At 44.0% G+C, this 15,015-nt stretch overlaps 1 protein-coding gene across 2 annotated transcripts in view; it reads right to left on the reverse strand.

Annotated features, from left to right (window-relative positions):
- The window catches only part of foxp4 (forkhead box P4), an 87,383-nt gene that overhangs the window by 1,863 nt on the left and 70,505 nt on the right, over window positions 1-15,015 (reverse strand). The window contains exons 8-17 of one of the 2 annotated variants that reach the window (XM_085353186.1): window positions 14,459-14,557; window positions 12,995-13,093; window positions 9,370-9,457; window positions 8,040-8,123; window positions 5,777-6,002; window positions 5,403-5,479; window positions 5,217-5,318; window positions 1,963-2,084; window positions 1,274-1,340; window positions 40-212 (exon numbers count right to left, since the gene is read on the reverse strand). In XM_085353186.1, coding sequence (XP_085209312.1) covers window positions 40-212; window positions 1,274-1,340; window positions 1,963-2,084; window positions 5,217-5,318; window positions 5,403-5,479; window positions 5,777-6,002; window positions 8,040-8,123; window positions 9,370-9,457; window positions 12,995-13,093; window positions 14,459-14,557 — 1,137 coding nt within the window. The remainder of the gene's footprint in view (window positions 1-39; window positions 213-1,273; window positions 1,341-1,962; window positions 2,085-5,216; window positions 5,319-5,402; window positions 5,480-5,776; window positions 6,003-8,039; window positions 8,124-9,369; window positions 9,458-12,994; window positions 13,094-14,458; window positions 14,558-15,015) is intronic. The other variant, XM_085353187.1, reaches the window with a different exon arrangement.

Below are 15,015 nucleotides of genomic sequence, written 5' to 3' on the forward strand. Positions count from 1 at the left end.
ATGTGGGAGTTTACACGTGCGCCTTTATGTACCACATACCTGTACTGTTGAGGGCTGAGCGTGGGGCTGCAACTGCCATTGCTGTTGACCTGCTCCACAGTGGAGCTGACATCATCGTGGCCCACATGCAGCATGTTGAGGCTGTGCGCAGACTGAGGGGTCACCAGGGGTGGGCTGTTCAGCAGGGACAGACTGCTTTCTGCCAGAGCCGCCTGGAAACAAGCGAGCCGTGTGGTCACTTTAAATATACAAGTTATCATGTTTGGAGAAAAAATATGTGGAGTTATAAAAGAAATGTGACAAATAGAAACATCTCTACTGATATATTTAATCTTTAATGATATTAGAGTGTTTTTATAAACCGAGCTGACATGGAGGTCTGCCTAAAATATGTAATTGGATGATAAGGAAGATTTTCCTTTCTGTACCTCTTAAAGCTCTTCTATACAGAGTGCCAGTGAGCACGACAAACCACTAGGGGGCACTTACATACAGTGCTTTCCATATCAAGGTCTGTGCTTTTACATTTAAGTCCCTGTCATAAGTGCGTGTGTGTGTTGACACAAAAGTCTCAGCAGTGTTGTTAAGAGAGACTGAGCTACAACCTCAATCTAAACACACACCGCGCAGCTTCCGCATCTGCAGGAGAGAGAATAGAACTAAAGAGAGCTGCCTCGGCCGCTATTCTAAATCCAGATGTTTGAAGACACAGGTTGGGGCCCTGCTTGGTATACTTACCCCACCTTCCCCTCTCACCAGAAGAAGGGGGGAAAAAAGACAAAAGGAATTCTCAGTGGCTCAGAGGTGAGTTTTCTAGGGCAGGCGATAATTTTATGCAGTAACCTTAATTGACAACTACTTGCTGCTATAAATCATCTCGGTCTCCAAAACTGCACATGCGCATATGTGTGTGTGTCTGTGTGTGTGTGCATTTTTGATTTGTACATCTGCACTAAAACAAGGAGAAGAGGTGGGTCCGGTGTGTGTTTGCATACTTGTGGCGCGCACGCGGTGATGAAGGTGGCGCGTGTGTGAAAAAGCGAGGTGGGAGGTGAGACTGTGTGTTAATGTGGGAGGAAGAAGAGGGGAGGTGGTGTGAACGTCGTTAGGGAATTGGCTAATTATAAGAGGGAATTGATATTAGTGTCCTTGATTATGACTGGCTACTAGGTGTGTGTGTGTGTGTGTGTGAGTGTGTGTGAAAGAGAGAGTGAAAGGTGGAGACAGAAAAAGAGATTGAGAGAAGTGGGGTGGTAGGGGGAAGGAGCCTTACCTGGTAGCTGGCATTTAGGGATCCAAAGCCGAGTCCTGAAATCATGTTTTTCACCAGAGTGGGACTTCTACAAATAAAGCGCGCGCACGCACACACACACACACACGCACACACACACACACACACACACACACACACACACACACAAGCACAAACAAGGAGAAAAAGGAGGTTGAGGATCACAGATTGCATACACATGTGAGAAAGATGTCACATCACCAAAAGCGTTGCAACAAATTCCACAAATATGTTTGTTACTGAAATATCCACAGACTGTAAACAGACGCTAAAAGCATGCACATGAAAGTCTCTGATATCTGGTGTGCAGGTGTGTGTGCATAATTATCCCTGGATTCTCTGGTGGTTGGAAAGAACATCTGTTTACACGCGCTAACAAGGTTTTTTCCTGTCTTGCATCTCACACAGCTGCTTACTAATGGAGTCGACAAACAGGGAAAAACGCACACACACACACAGTATGTACATTAATGGCCAGCAGCCCCTACTTTGTTTTTACTTGATTCCCGAGTTGGCCTCTCGGTAATAATAGTGGGTCCATTTAAGCAATCATAGTGCCAGCACCGATAAGCTCACACTCACATCAGCCTCAACCGTGCATCAAGAAAGCAAACGTGCGTGCGCATGTGACAGCGTGTTCACTTGACTCTGTGTATGTGTGTGGTGCTTACCCGGTCATCTTTGGTGGTCTCCTCTTTTGGTATTCAACTTCATCCACAGTCCACACGGCCCCCTTCACATTCTCAACACGAACAAAACACTTGTGCAGACTCAGGTTGTGGCGCACGGCATTCTGAGGAGACGAAGAGTGAAAAGAGGCAAAAAGAGTCACCGAGGATCAATCAGCTACTATTGCATTTTCATTGTTTAATATTTAACTTGACGCTGAGATTTCAGGTTTTATTTTGCTTTAACTTTCCTTGGACTCTCTTTGCAGAAACGATTATTCATTTTTTTTAAAATTTAGCATTAAAATTAGTCGGCCTCCTTTCTTGCCTCATAAATGTTCCAAAAGGGATGAAGAACCTCATTTTGCATTAATGCACAGGCTTATTGAAATAACTGTAAAACACTTTCTCAACTTATCCCGCAAAGTGATGAATTTAATAAGTACTACTACTGGTTTAGTAGTACTAATGTTTCCTGATGACTGCTGTTAATTTCATAAGATTTCATCCGTGGTCTTCGGTTTTACCTAAAGTGTAATGCAAAAGTTGTAACAGGAAGTGAAAAGCGTAACCACACTTTTCTACCCTTGCACTAAGTCTGTCACCCAGTTGGAGGCAAGAATACGAGCTTTCCATCAAAAGTTAATAAGTAATGCGACTTTAAGGATAGGAGCCGCAACTTCTTCAGCCATCGCTTTGCACCTCAATGTAAGGCAAGGCAAGGCAAGGCAAGGCAAGGCAAGGCAAGGCAAGGCAAGTTTATTTGTATAGCACAATTCAACAACAAGGTGATTCAAAGTGCTTTACAGAGACAATGTAGCTCCCTGTGCAGCGCTAACACAAGGCAGCGGTTCTCTAGTACTGTTATTTTATCACAGAATGCTTCTAATCAGTCATCATCAGCACACACACTCTCACAGAAACACACACATCCACAAGCTCTCAGACAGCCAAGCAGGCGGGCACACCGCTATCTTCGTCTCAACCCCCCAGGGACAGGCCTCCCTTTTCATCTGCTATTTGTAGTTTGTTCATGCCCAATTTCATTACCAATTTTAATTCGTCTATAATTAAATCCTGCATATTCTCTCTGACACGCTGTTCTAAGCCGAGAGGGAGGGACAGGCCAGGCATGCATCACTCCTTGCCGTAATTACACACGCAGATACACACATGCGCGCGCACACTCACACACATACAAACACACAGACACGTAATTACACAAGCCATAATCAGTGGAGGAACCCTTTCTCTCCCCCGCATCCCCTCAACCCCCGAGCCGTGATGCTAAGTTTTGTAAATGAGTCTGACCCCAATCTCTGCCCGCCACCCTGACAGCGCAAACACACACACAAGCACACAGACACACTCCAGACGCCAGTGCTATTGCAGTGCGATTTGCATTCGTCTCCGTGATGAAAGCCTAATTCTCCCAGTTAAAACATTAGCAGTCATTTACAGTGGGTCACAGCACATGTGCCACTCATCTCCACTCCCTTCGGCTGGGAGAAGTGTGTGCGTGTGTGTGTGTGTGTGTGTGTGTGAAATTTTGGAAGAAAGATCCAATTGTGTACCTCACAAATGAGAGAAAATAAGCATTGAAGGTTCACAGATGTTAATCCGAGTCCTATTGCTATTATATTGCTAATATTTGAACACGTTGATGTTTCTGACTTGATGCATTCAGGGCCAGGCTACCTGCATGTGATGCTACATAAAGTAGATGTAGTGAACAAACAAGCAAGTGCCAGTACAGCCTCTAATTTGGCCCTGATTGCATTTCTTCAACATAAATTTCATTTTTTAAATTTAATAATAAAAGAAAAACACCTACAAAAAAAAAGATTATTACTATGAGAATCTACATTAAAAAATAACAGACCCCAGCCCATCGTGCAGCACCTTGAAAAAACACTTAGCACTCATTTCCTCTCTTCTCTCAATCATCTTTTTCTTTCTCTCTCCCATCTCTTCTTCATTTTCTGCCCCTCTCTTTCTCTGATCAATGACTTCCACTCCCTGACACCGCTGCTCTGCTCATGAAATATAACGGCTTATTAAAGGACATATATCTCTACGGCCCCATTTGACTCACTGGGCTGCTATATAAATACATAAGGCCATGCAGAGCTATATTTAAAGGTCTTCTAGGCCAGCGGCACAGGAAGCAGACGCCAGACATTAATAGTTAAAATTCATAAAAGTCAGATGAGGAGGTAAAGATATTCCTGGCTAGCCTGTGTTAACCATTTGCACAACTCTCCCTCTGTCTTCATCTCATTCTTCCCTCCTTGGTTTGGGCTATTAGAAGAAGCCCGTGGTCGTCCCCTTCTCACTCCTTCGCTCCTTTCCTCACATTCCCTCTTTCTGACACCCAAATTAGTGTGAGGTTTCAGTAAAAATGGGTCACCTACAATGGTGAGATCAGGCCAGGTGTGTGTCTGTGTGTGTGTATTAGAGAGAAGGATGAAGAGGGAGAAATGGGCAATATAGTGTGCGATCATGAGCAGTGTGTGTTAGCTCTGTATGTGTTTCTCTGTAATGAGGCTGCATAACAGCTAGAAGTGTCTTTGCTTGACTAAGTGGGGTCGACAATCCATGTGCCGCGTTGCAGGTGAGAAAATTGTTTAGTCCTAAGAAGGAGAGAGAGGGAGCGATAAAGAAAGAGGAATGGAAAGCGTGAAAGAAAGAGAGCAGAGGAAAACTGTCTCATAAAGGACAGAAACAGCCAATAACTGTCAAATCAGTCATATTGGTGGGTGCTGAGCAAAGTCAGCCTAAGAATCTGCGTATGCAGGGGTGTTCAGACCGTGACTGTTATTGTACTCGTATCACTACGTAAGTGTTCAGGTTAGGCCTTTAAACTGACACAGTTGACTGCAAAGTACAGTCATTTTTTCAGTGTTTCAAATACATCTAATAAGTTTGCATCTTCTTGGGTTAGGGGCTTCAGCAGAGAGCACAGACGAAATTTACATGTGCAATAATCAGCTTTAAACCCAGCCCAGTTGTTGTTTTAGCCAAAATATTATGCTGAATTCCAGACTTTCATTTACTAGATATGGCCCAGCTTGTTTTGCTCTATCATCTAAACAGCTAGTTTGTTAATTGGCTCGTTTTACTTCTGCTCTCGTTTATTTTAGATTCACTGAATACCGTGTTGTACCAAAACCAGAGATTAGTATAACTGCAAAACGGAGGGGATTCAAAAGCCATACAAATGGGAAAGTGCAAAGGCGCATGCGGTGTGCCTTTACCTTCCACGTGGCTGTGTTTCTCCTGAAATAGGCAAACTTCCGTGTAAACCAATTGTAAATCTCGTTGAGAGTCAACTGTCTGTCTGGGGACTCCAAAATGGCCTAAAAGAAAGGAGAAATGGAACAAAAAGGTTAGAGGAGGACACAGACGGAGAGATGCTGATAAGAATCATTAGAGAGACTCACATGACGTATAAGAGAGGCGTAGGTAAAGGGAGGCCTGACATCAGCATTCTTGTAGAACTCACAGTTCTGGGCGAGCTCTGAAAGACAGAAGACATTTCAAATGAGCTCATGTGAGCTTATGCAGAGTTTCTGAACTAATAAAACTAACACTATAATATTTTTCAGGTACATGAAATCACTGAGATGCGAGGAAATGCCCTCTTTTTTGGCTTTGGCAAAATAAAATGCAAAAATATATAAATGTAAAGCAGCAGTCAACACCTCAGGTCTTTCTGGACTCCAGAAAGACTATGTTGCATCACTAACAAGTAATGGTATTCTCAGTAAAGTACTGTGAGCATCAGGCGATGGTGAAGATGGATATTTCAGTCTACCTGAGGCGATCGGGGTGCAGTACTTGTCGGAGTTGCGCCTGCGTATGGGCCCAACAGCGTGCGTGTGTGAGTGGGAGTGTGTGTGCAGGCTGGAGGAGCTGATGACTGAAGGCCCCTGGCGCAGTGGGGTGATGGGGGTGGCAGCCGAGGTGGGGGGGTGGGGAAGACCCTCTGGGTAGGCCTCGCTATCCCGCTTTAAGAGAGAGCCGCTGGAAGCCAGGTTCAGCTAGAAAACGATACACACAGAACGGGCAAATTGTTTCAAAGCACAAAAAAAGAGAAAAAGATCCTTTTCATGGTCCTTTCCATGAAGACTGTTATTTAGGTTGGGCTTATAAAACTTCATTGTCTAACTTTATTGTTTATGTACTTAGTGTGTTGAACTTTTTAGTTCTGGAACGTCAAATAGGTTTTCTATTTAATTAAGGCGGACCTTATGTTTACCTTAACCCTTTGTCATCTGTCAAGGTCTGGAGCTGGTTACAAAGAAAGATTATCTTTCTTTCTTTAAAATCATGGCAAGGAGGAGGTGAAAAGACACCTCACCTCAGGCATTTCACCCAGAAAATTCATAATGTTTCAGCTCAGAAGCGGAATACTATTATTAAGTTCCCCTGCTATGCTGTACATAGAGGACAGAAATGCAAACACACACACCGGCAGGCCCACTTCCTTCCTGATGACTGAAAATTATACCAACCATTAATTTGACATTATTTAACCTATCATAATAGGCTGCTTTATTCAGGGGCCACTACTAATGTTAACTCATAAGAAAAGAAAGGCCTTCAACACTCCCTGTGAAAATGTGGTCCTATCATTTGTGCAGAACCGCACACACTCATACACACTTGAGCGCTTGAACACACATGTATACTTATACACACACTGCACTGGCTGCAATTAACCCTGAGCTTACAAAAACAAAACCACACGACAGCATGTTTTTAAGAAGGGAACACACACATGCGCTTTGCGGTGGCGAAGTCTTCACGGACCAATTCGGCCCAATTAGGCAGAGCCTTGCACAGATACACACTTGAACGCACACGCGCACACACACACACACACACACACACACACAGAACCACTACATCCAGTCTCTCTGGGAGAGCTGTTGTAAGGCTGCTAGTTTAGGACTAATTAAAACCACTAAGTGTGTGTGCACGTGTGTGTTGTCTAGATGTATGCAAAATGTGTTGAATCGCCTCCTCTTTACTCTGCCCCCTCTCTGTACCATTTAAGCTGACTGGAGAGGGCGGGGCTGTTTAACAGGTACTTCATTAAAGCTGCAACCCTGCCCCATCACCACGGCAACAGTCGAACACTGTTAATTGAGGCCAAGCTTTGTTTCCATTCCTGATGCTCCTCCTCTGCCCCTCCTTCTCCAATCCCTGACCCTGAGGCTCTTCTCCAGTGGTGACAGAACACGCCTCTTCCTGATTTCCCATTAGATGAAAATGGCAGCTGATCCCCCTGCGATCAACACATCATCCAGGCAGGCGCACAAGTACGCGCGAGCACACGCGCACACACATTGCCACTCGGCTGCACCCATTTATATCCTCAAATTAAGACACTCTACCTCTAATTGACAATTAATTTCAACATCTTCATATTTTAATAAGACTCCTCGTCAATCTGAATAATGAAATATTCATTAGATACCTAATAACAACCTCGCCAACCAGTGTGGACACACACAGACGCACGCGCCATGTCAAATTTCTATCCTATGTTGTTGGCACACACTGACAATATTGTGAGAGGCTGTTTTAACTGCTCTCTCTCATAGACAGGCTGGGAAATCTTAATTCTCAAATGCAGGATTTGTTTAGAAAAATGAAAGGAAACTCTGACACAGTTTGAATGTGGGGATTTGTTGCAATCTCTAACTTTGCATGTGGAATTAAAACATTGTGAAAGCCTACTCTTCTGGGAAATTCGATGCACTGTATCATTGCAAGTTAAAGACAGAGAAAAGGAGAGTGAGGAAAGAGATGAAAAAAGTGTGGAAATGTGTAGCAAAGTATAAGGAAAATTAAAAAGTAGGCCTTTATGATTCATGAAAAACACATTAACTCTCATTGGTCAATAGGGGGCGTCGATACCAAACTGAACAGTAACAGAGGAAGGTTACTGTACCCAGAAGGGTAGAAATAAAGAAAGTGAGCTATTAAAAGAAGATTGTGGGTGAATAAGAAGGAAGAGCGTTAGGTTTGGGGTCACATGTCATGTGACTGGACTTTGGGTGTGTACTCACAGGTTGGTTAAAAGGCTTTGGCTCTGAGGGGCGCATATGCAGGTGGGTCATCATGGCCTGGAGTCGCTCGCTCTCTTTCGCCAGCTGAAAGACACGAGCGTGGACAGGATTACTTTGATATACATTTAATTTCACAACCCTTTCATTTATAGTGTGGTATTGGCACATCCTACAATTCCAAAACCGGTCAAGCACCACGAAGAACATGAGCGTGAGCCACCTCAGCACCAGGCACCCTCTCGGACGCTCACACGAGTCTGCAGACACAACTGTCCTCATTTGACTTTGATAACCGCTGTTTAAAGGGTGATGTTACAGTCTGAGCTGAATCCCGTGTGTGTGTGTTTGTGCTGGAGTAGCAGCGTACACAAGTGTCGCCTCTAGAAAAACAAAAAAACGGATCCACGCCAAGGCGAACGCGGCGATGTGTGTCCGAGTGCAAATATGAGAAATTTAAAACACGCTTCACGCATGTGTGTGTGCGCCGTGTGCGTGTTCGTGCACGCGAGGGGCAGAGCGGTGGGATGCCGATGAAGTGACATGTCGAAGGAGAGAGAGACGGCTGTCCTGATGTGATGTGACACCAGCTGCCTCTCTGTCACTTTGTGTTCCCTGGTGGTGGCTTCAGGGGCTGAGCTAAACGCTGTTTACCACTACTGCCAAACACAAAAGCTAACCCTAATTCTGGACCCCCCACCCCCCCACCAGACACACACAAACACACACAGGGACGTGGCCGCTGTGTTCAGTAAACCGAATGTCCCAATGCGCGCCAAAAGACTCGTGACAAAGGATGAACTGAAGCTCCGCCATCACGTGATGTCACATGCTGCTGTTTCTGATGTCACTTCCAAAAAAAAAAAAAAAAAAAAAAAGACTCGTCTTTGTATTTGAACTTTGTTTGGAACTTTCTCACATTCGGCGCCGTTTAAGAACAGCATTTCACTTCTCGTTATTTTGCTTCTGCGGGACCATTCAGATGTTTCAAGAGGGTTTGCGTGCATGAACCACTCTGAGAACAAGAGACTCCTTGCAGCCTGGCCCTCCACTCTCTAGCTTCTGTCTCACTCTCTCTTTTCTTTTCCTTTTTCTTTTCTCTTCCCTCCCTCCTCCCCTCCTCTCAGCCTCACTCTCTCTTGCTGGTGACCAGAGAAGCTTTATAATTGGAGCAGCAATGGCAGCTTCCCTGCTGACTGCTCCTTTTAAATTACAAGCTCCACTGCTCTCCATAAACTCTGCCCTGCCTCAGACGAGTTGCGGCCATTGACAGGCTGAAACAGTCTTCATGACTTTGTTTGTGAGCAAACGAAAATGAGGTGTTCTTGCTCACCTGTATCTCCAGCTGCTGAACCACCTGCATCTGGACTCGGCACTGAGCAGTGCTGCGGTCATCTAGGGCATGCTCGTTGTTCAAGTGCCTAGAGGGGATGAGAGAGTATCAGTAATTTACTCATTTTCTGGGAAGTGATTTGATATCTGCTTGCAAATTTAAAAAAATTTTTTAAAGCGCCAAGATCAAAGAGCCGCTAGTCCCCACTCAATTAAGATTTTTAAGTCAATAGGATTATTGTTGAATCAGCTTGCAGGTCCTGGATGATGAAGTAACAAAACTCGGCTCTTTTACATTTATTTAAACTGAGATCTAAGCTGCTTCAGTGCTAGAAAAATAAATCACAATCTTGGAAGTTTATTTTGTCTACTGAAGGACGCGGCAGCTGTATTGTGTGTGTGTGTGTGTGTGTGTGTGTGTGTGTGTGTGTGTGTGTGTGTGTGTGCGTGTATACTTCATTGGTGCTTAGTGAACCATGATCCAAGACAACCACCTGGATATGAGCTCATGTGTTATTGCACAAAGCCTTATCTTAAGACTTTCTGTTAAACTCCTCTCCACATATTAACGCTGGTGTGCATCTGTGTGATGTGTGTGTATGTGTATCAGAATGGTGGCGCTATTTGTTTCCTCAAATGTGGGAGGACCTGGGACCTTCTGATCTTTCCCAGATCACCCCTCCCTGTCTCCCTTCCACCTTCCCTTTCTCTCTCTCTCTCTCTCTCTGCACTGTCATCGCCAAGGTTATTCCCAGGTTGCTGCTGTCTGTGCATGAGATTGCGCGGTCATATATATGTCGTTGTGTGAGGGTAGTTAAGCCAGGCTGACTCATTAGATGTCCTGCTGTGTTAACTTTTAATGTTCATAAAGTCACTTGCTTGTTGTGAAAGTGCGGAAAAGTGCGGAAATGCACGTTTGCACGGCACGTATGGCATTGCGCGTCTAGCAGAAAGTAGAAAGTTGGGCAACATCAGGCGAAGACTAGAAATGAAAGAAAAACAATGATGTCATGGCGGGGCTAATCTAGGCAGATAGATGGCTCAACACAAGTGCACGATAATAATAACAAAAACATGATCTCACCCCTCTCACTCGCTCTCTCTCTCCCTGTCCGTCACTTATACTTTTGTCGACTCTCCCCTTCCCACTCCTCTTCCCCCGCAACTCCCCAAATGCCTATGATTCACACTCATTCCAACTGAATCTGCCCCCCAAACCCTCCCCTCTCTCTATAGCTGGGCCATAAACAGTAGCGGGTTTTTTTTTTCTTTCTCGATGTGTCCCGACAATGAGGCTCTGTTTACTCCTCTGAGTGCAGGCAGACAAGGCTTTAACCCACATTACACCCAGCTCCACCAGCCACAGCCAGAGTATTATACCAGAGGACAGGGAGGAGGAGGGAGGGAGGGAAGGTGGGCAGAGACAAGAGGAGAGAAGAAAGACTTGAAATAGTGAAGTGTCTCCTTCCTCTGTTCTTTTGCTCTACCCTTTTCCCTCCTGGGGCGATGACTAAGGCTCGCTGGAAGGGAGCGCACGGTTAGACTGATGGCACTGTGTGTCGCTGCCTCTATTTTTTCATCTTCCTCCCTCTCTCGCTCTCTCTCTTACATACACACACAAACACACTCTTTCACTCTCCTTCCATCTGCCCTGGGGCTACATGAAATGAGACACCAAACAACAGCTTTCCTCTCCAAACTTTCCCAGCCTGCCTGCTAGCTTTGATCTGACTGTCCGATGCCATCACAATCACTATTCACAGTTCTGTGATGGTGTGTGTGCGTGTGTGTGTGTACGAATACGTATTTCATCACCCAGGCTTATTAATATCTCCACTGTCCAAATAGCTAAGAGTTTCACATAGATAATGAGTGTGAGTTTGTTTAAGGCTTCATTAGAGGCTTGTGAAGCCTTCATTATCAGCCACGGTGCCATGGGGAAGTCCACAGTGCTACGTGTGACAGGAGGTGGTAGGAGAATGTCAAGGCCGAATACTGCATCAGCATCGCACAGTGTATCCAAACTGGTAAATAACAGAGGGAGGAGTGAAAGTTAAGTAGAAGGACGCAAAGCGAAAAGAAGTGAGAGAGGGGTTTCTTGCTCTCACAGAGACCAAAAATCATAAAAGCCTACCAAATTAAAGAATGGCTTACAGACCAATATTTTTAAAGCACATCAGTGATAATTCTACATAGCTAGACCAGTTGTCTGCCTCTACTCAAGCAACAATGTGATGTATAAAAATGCACGTGCAAACATGGAATTATGGAGATGGAGGATTCTGTTCTTCAAGGAAGACAAAGACTCAGAGAAAAACGAAGTGAATCTGTGTACCAACGTGTGTTTGTACATGTATGCATGCATGTGCCTGGGAGCTAATGTGATGTAACATATTGCAACAAATGAATTAGCCAGGAAACGCAGAAGTGATGTGTACGATTGACATGTACATTATTAGCATTATTAGCTTTTCTTTGTTTTGCCTCACCTTTAGTTCATACAGGTAATCTAAATCAGACGTGAGTTTTATTGGCTTAAATTTTAAAAAATGGTTGTTTTGTACTGGTGGTAAAAAAAAAAAAGAAAGAACTTTTAATGTTTGAATCAAACCTGAACTTTGGTCGAGGATTGCAGAAATATTTAACGTTTACAGTTTTACAGTTTCATTGCCATTTGAAACTGTAAATAATGCCAACTAATTACTGAACAGACTTTGATTATCTTTAACTGTGTGATTTCTTTTTAACAGAGAATTTGAACGCATCTAGAAATATTACTATTATGACCTCTCCAAGGGAAATATATGCATGTCCCTATAACAAACTCTTTAACAACAACAACAACAACAACAATCTTTATTTATAGAGCACATTTAAAAGCCTTGGGCATACCAAAGTGCTTTACATAAAACAATAAAAAATAAAACAGTTCACACATAACAGCTGTAAAGGGGATGGAAATGGAAAATGGACAATAACAGAAGTGGGGTCAAAACAGAATCCTTTCCACTTTGACTTTTCTTCTACTTGCACTATTAAATATATACTAGGCATGTGATGTAAGTGGCAATCATAGTACAGCTCAGATTAACAGATATGTCAATCAAATGTAGTGTAGGGTTGTCTGATTTTACGCTGTGGGCCACAATTTGATCTTAAATTCGCCAGACTCCACTTTCTGTCAGTTTAAAGAAGTTAAAGTAAACATTTAATCCCTGAGATACCTTAATAAAAAATTAATACTTTTAAAAGTGTGTCTCGGAAAGAAATTTTATATTTTTCTATTGTACTCTTAGTGGAAAAACCCCCACCCCCGCCCCATATATTTCTTTAGTAGTTTTCTGTCATTTAATCTTTTGTCAGTCACGTATTTGCTTTGGTGTAGTTTGACTGGCCATGGGGGAGGTCATAATAAGTAAGAAAATCTTTAAAACTTATGAAGACACAGTTAAAATTCCAAATTTCCTGCCCTCCTTCACTTGTTCTAACGTCATTCATTGAGCCCAATTTGAGTCTTTGCTGAGCCAATTCTGGCCCCCAGGCCTTCTGTTTGAAACCCCCAGTGCAGTGCAAATATCTTTATTGATTTTTCTGAGTGCTTATTTTTTCAGTGGCTGGTGACTTACTTGATGAACTGTCCTATGTCCTCACACAGTGCTTCACAGCCAGGCCACTTACACTCTCCATGGCCATAGAGGGGATGGGAGCCAGTGTGCTCCTCATGACTGTGGAGAGAAAGACACACACAAACAGAGACAACAGTGACATTATATATTTGTTATCCTCATGAAACAGTAGATAAAGTCAAAGTAAGTGCTTAGAATATTAAGAAGAAAAGCATTAACATGTCACACTTTCACATACATACACATGCAAAAACAAAGAAAACAAAAACCGTGTAGCAGCAATAGCAGCAGCAGCATCAATACAGCCATCTGAGTTTGGTTAGCAGTCATTAGTACAGTTCACGAAGCCAAGTGCAGAGACAGGAGGAACAGAACAGAGTGGGGTCAGTCACAGAAGCCAGGCAAACAGGGGAATTGGTCCAGCAACCTCACATTCTGGAGTCCATGACCTGTGTTTCTGTTCCTGGCGTGTGCTTTGCATGTGTGTGTTGGTTTTGGTGTATGTTCTAATGTTTCAGGAGCTGACACAGAGCCGGCACGGGACCAACCAGCCATGACTGATTGGTGGCGGTTGCCGTCATGTGCTGGTTGTTCTTTTGTGGTGAGCTTATGTGTGTGTTTTTTGAGTGCGTATCTCTTCATATTTATGACAGTGTGTGTATTTATATGTGTGTCTGATGATGAAAGACTAGGCCAGGTTTGGTTTGGACCCAGGGTAAAATAACTGTATCCGTGCATGTGTGTGTGGCAGGTCCAGTAGCAGATGTGGTTCAGACTTGGACCTCTGCCGGCAACTGCTGTCTCCACATATATTTACATGACTGTGTATGTGCGTGTTTGTATGAGTGTGTGCGTGTGCATGTGCGCGTGCGTGCGAGTGTGTACATATGTGTGTGCGTGGACTGGAATGGGGATTCTCCCAAATCAACATCATAAGGTTGTCTAACAAAAACCATTTGTCTTGCAGATGGAAACATGTCTCTCTCCCTCTCTTTGCTTTTCACCTCTTCCTGATCATATGTGGAGGCTGAGGTTGGAGTGTATGTTGTGTGTATGTGTGTTGGCTGTGGTTGAGTCAACTCAGAAGCAGCTCAGACAGCAGACATGACAAACTGCTGGCAACCGCATTCTCCTCCACATCAGCCATGCATTAGCTTAGCAGGCTAATGCTATCCCCTTTGTGATCTTCTAAGCCAACTCTGTCGGAGTACTGCCAGCACACTGTAGCTTCAGCATGACCATGTGTGATATATTTGATTAACTAATAGAACCTCTCTTAATTAACACTTGTCCAGCCACCCTTACCCCCCTCTGAAATGAAGTCAGGAGTCAAGATCAACAATGCCACTGGTACAAGCAGTAAATCAGTGCTGAAGGACACTTCAAACCACCCACCTCTAGTGTATCTTCTTGTCTTAGACTTGCCCACTTGTGACTGTGTGTGTACGTGCATGTGCTACTCACTGGCTGCTGGGGGGTTGGCTGCCTTTGGAGTAAAGAGGGATATGGTCATCTCCGCTGTCTGCCTTGGTGAAGGAGGATATCCACTCAAACAGTCTGGCTCTTAAAGACGGAGACAAGCCCATGAGCAGCCAACACAGCCATGGGACAACACAGCCCTTACACAGTGTGTGTTAGTGCATCCCCCAGCACATGCATCCCTGGAAATGATCACGCTCGACTGCGGAATTTATCTACTTGAGTAGAATTTATCTACTTCCTGCTACTACCCCTCTCCCGAATCCACTATCGTCTTGTCTTCTTTCCTAACTTTGTGTCCACACCATATTGACATGTGGCTGACACACCTCCTATCAAATGAGCTGAGCGAAGTTTACGCCACACTGATGTGTGATATGCTGAATGTGCATGTTTTATATCTGTTTTTTTCTGTGTGTCCAAAAGAAGGTTCAAATTTAAGAAAAAAATGACACAGTGAGAATGACTAAATAAGAGAGACCGGAAGAGAGTCACACAGAGAACAGACTGTGATAGCCACATTACCTGTGGCTATCATCAGG

This window comes from Diplotaxodon limnothrissa, linkage group LG5 (assembly GCF_057381915.1).
Source record: "Diplotaxodon limnothrissa isolate DT_005_m linkage group LG5, D_limnothrissa_male_GT1.1, whole genome shotgun sequence".
Classification (NCBI taxonomy): domain Eukaryota; kingdom Metazoa; phylum Chordata; class Actinopteri; order Cichliformes; family Cichlidae; genus Diplotaxodon; species Diplotaxodon limnothrissa.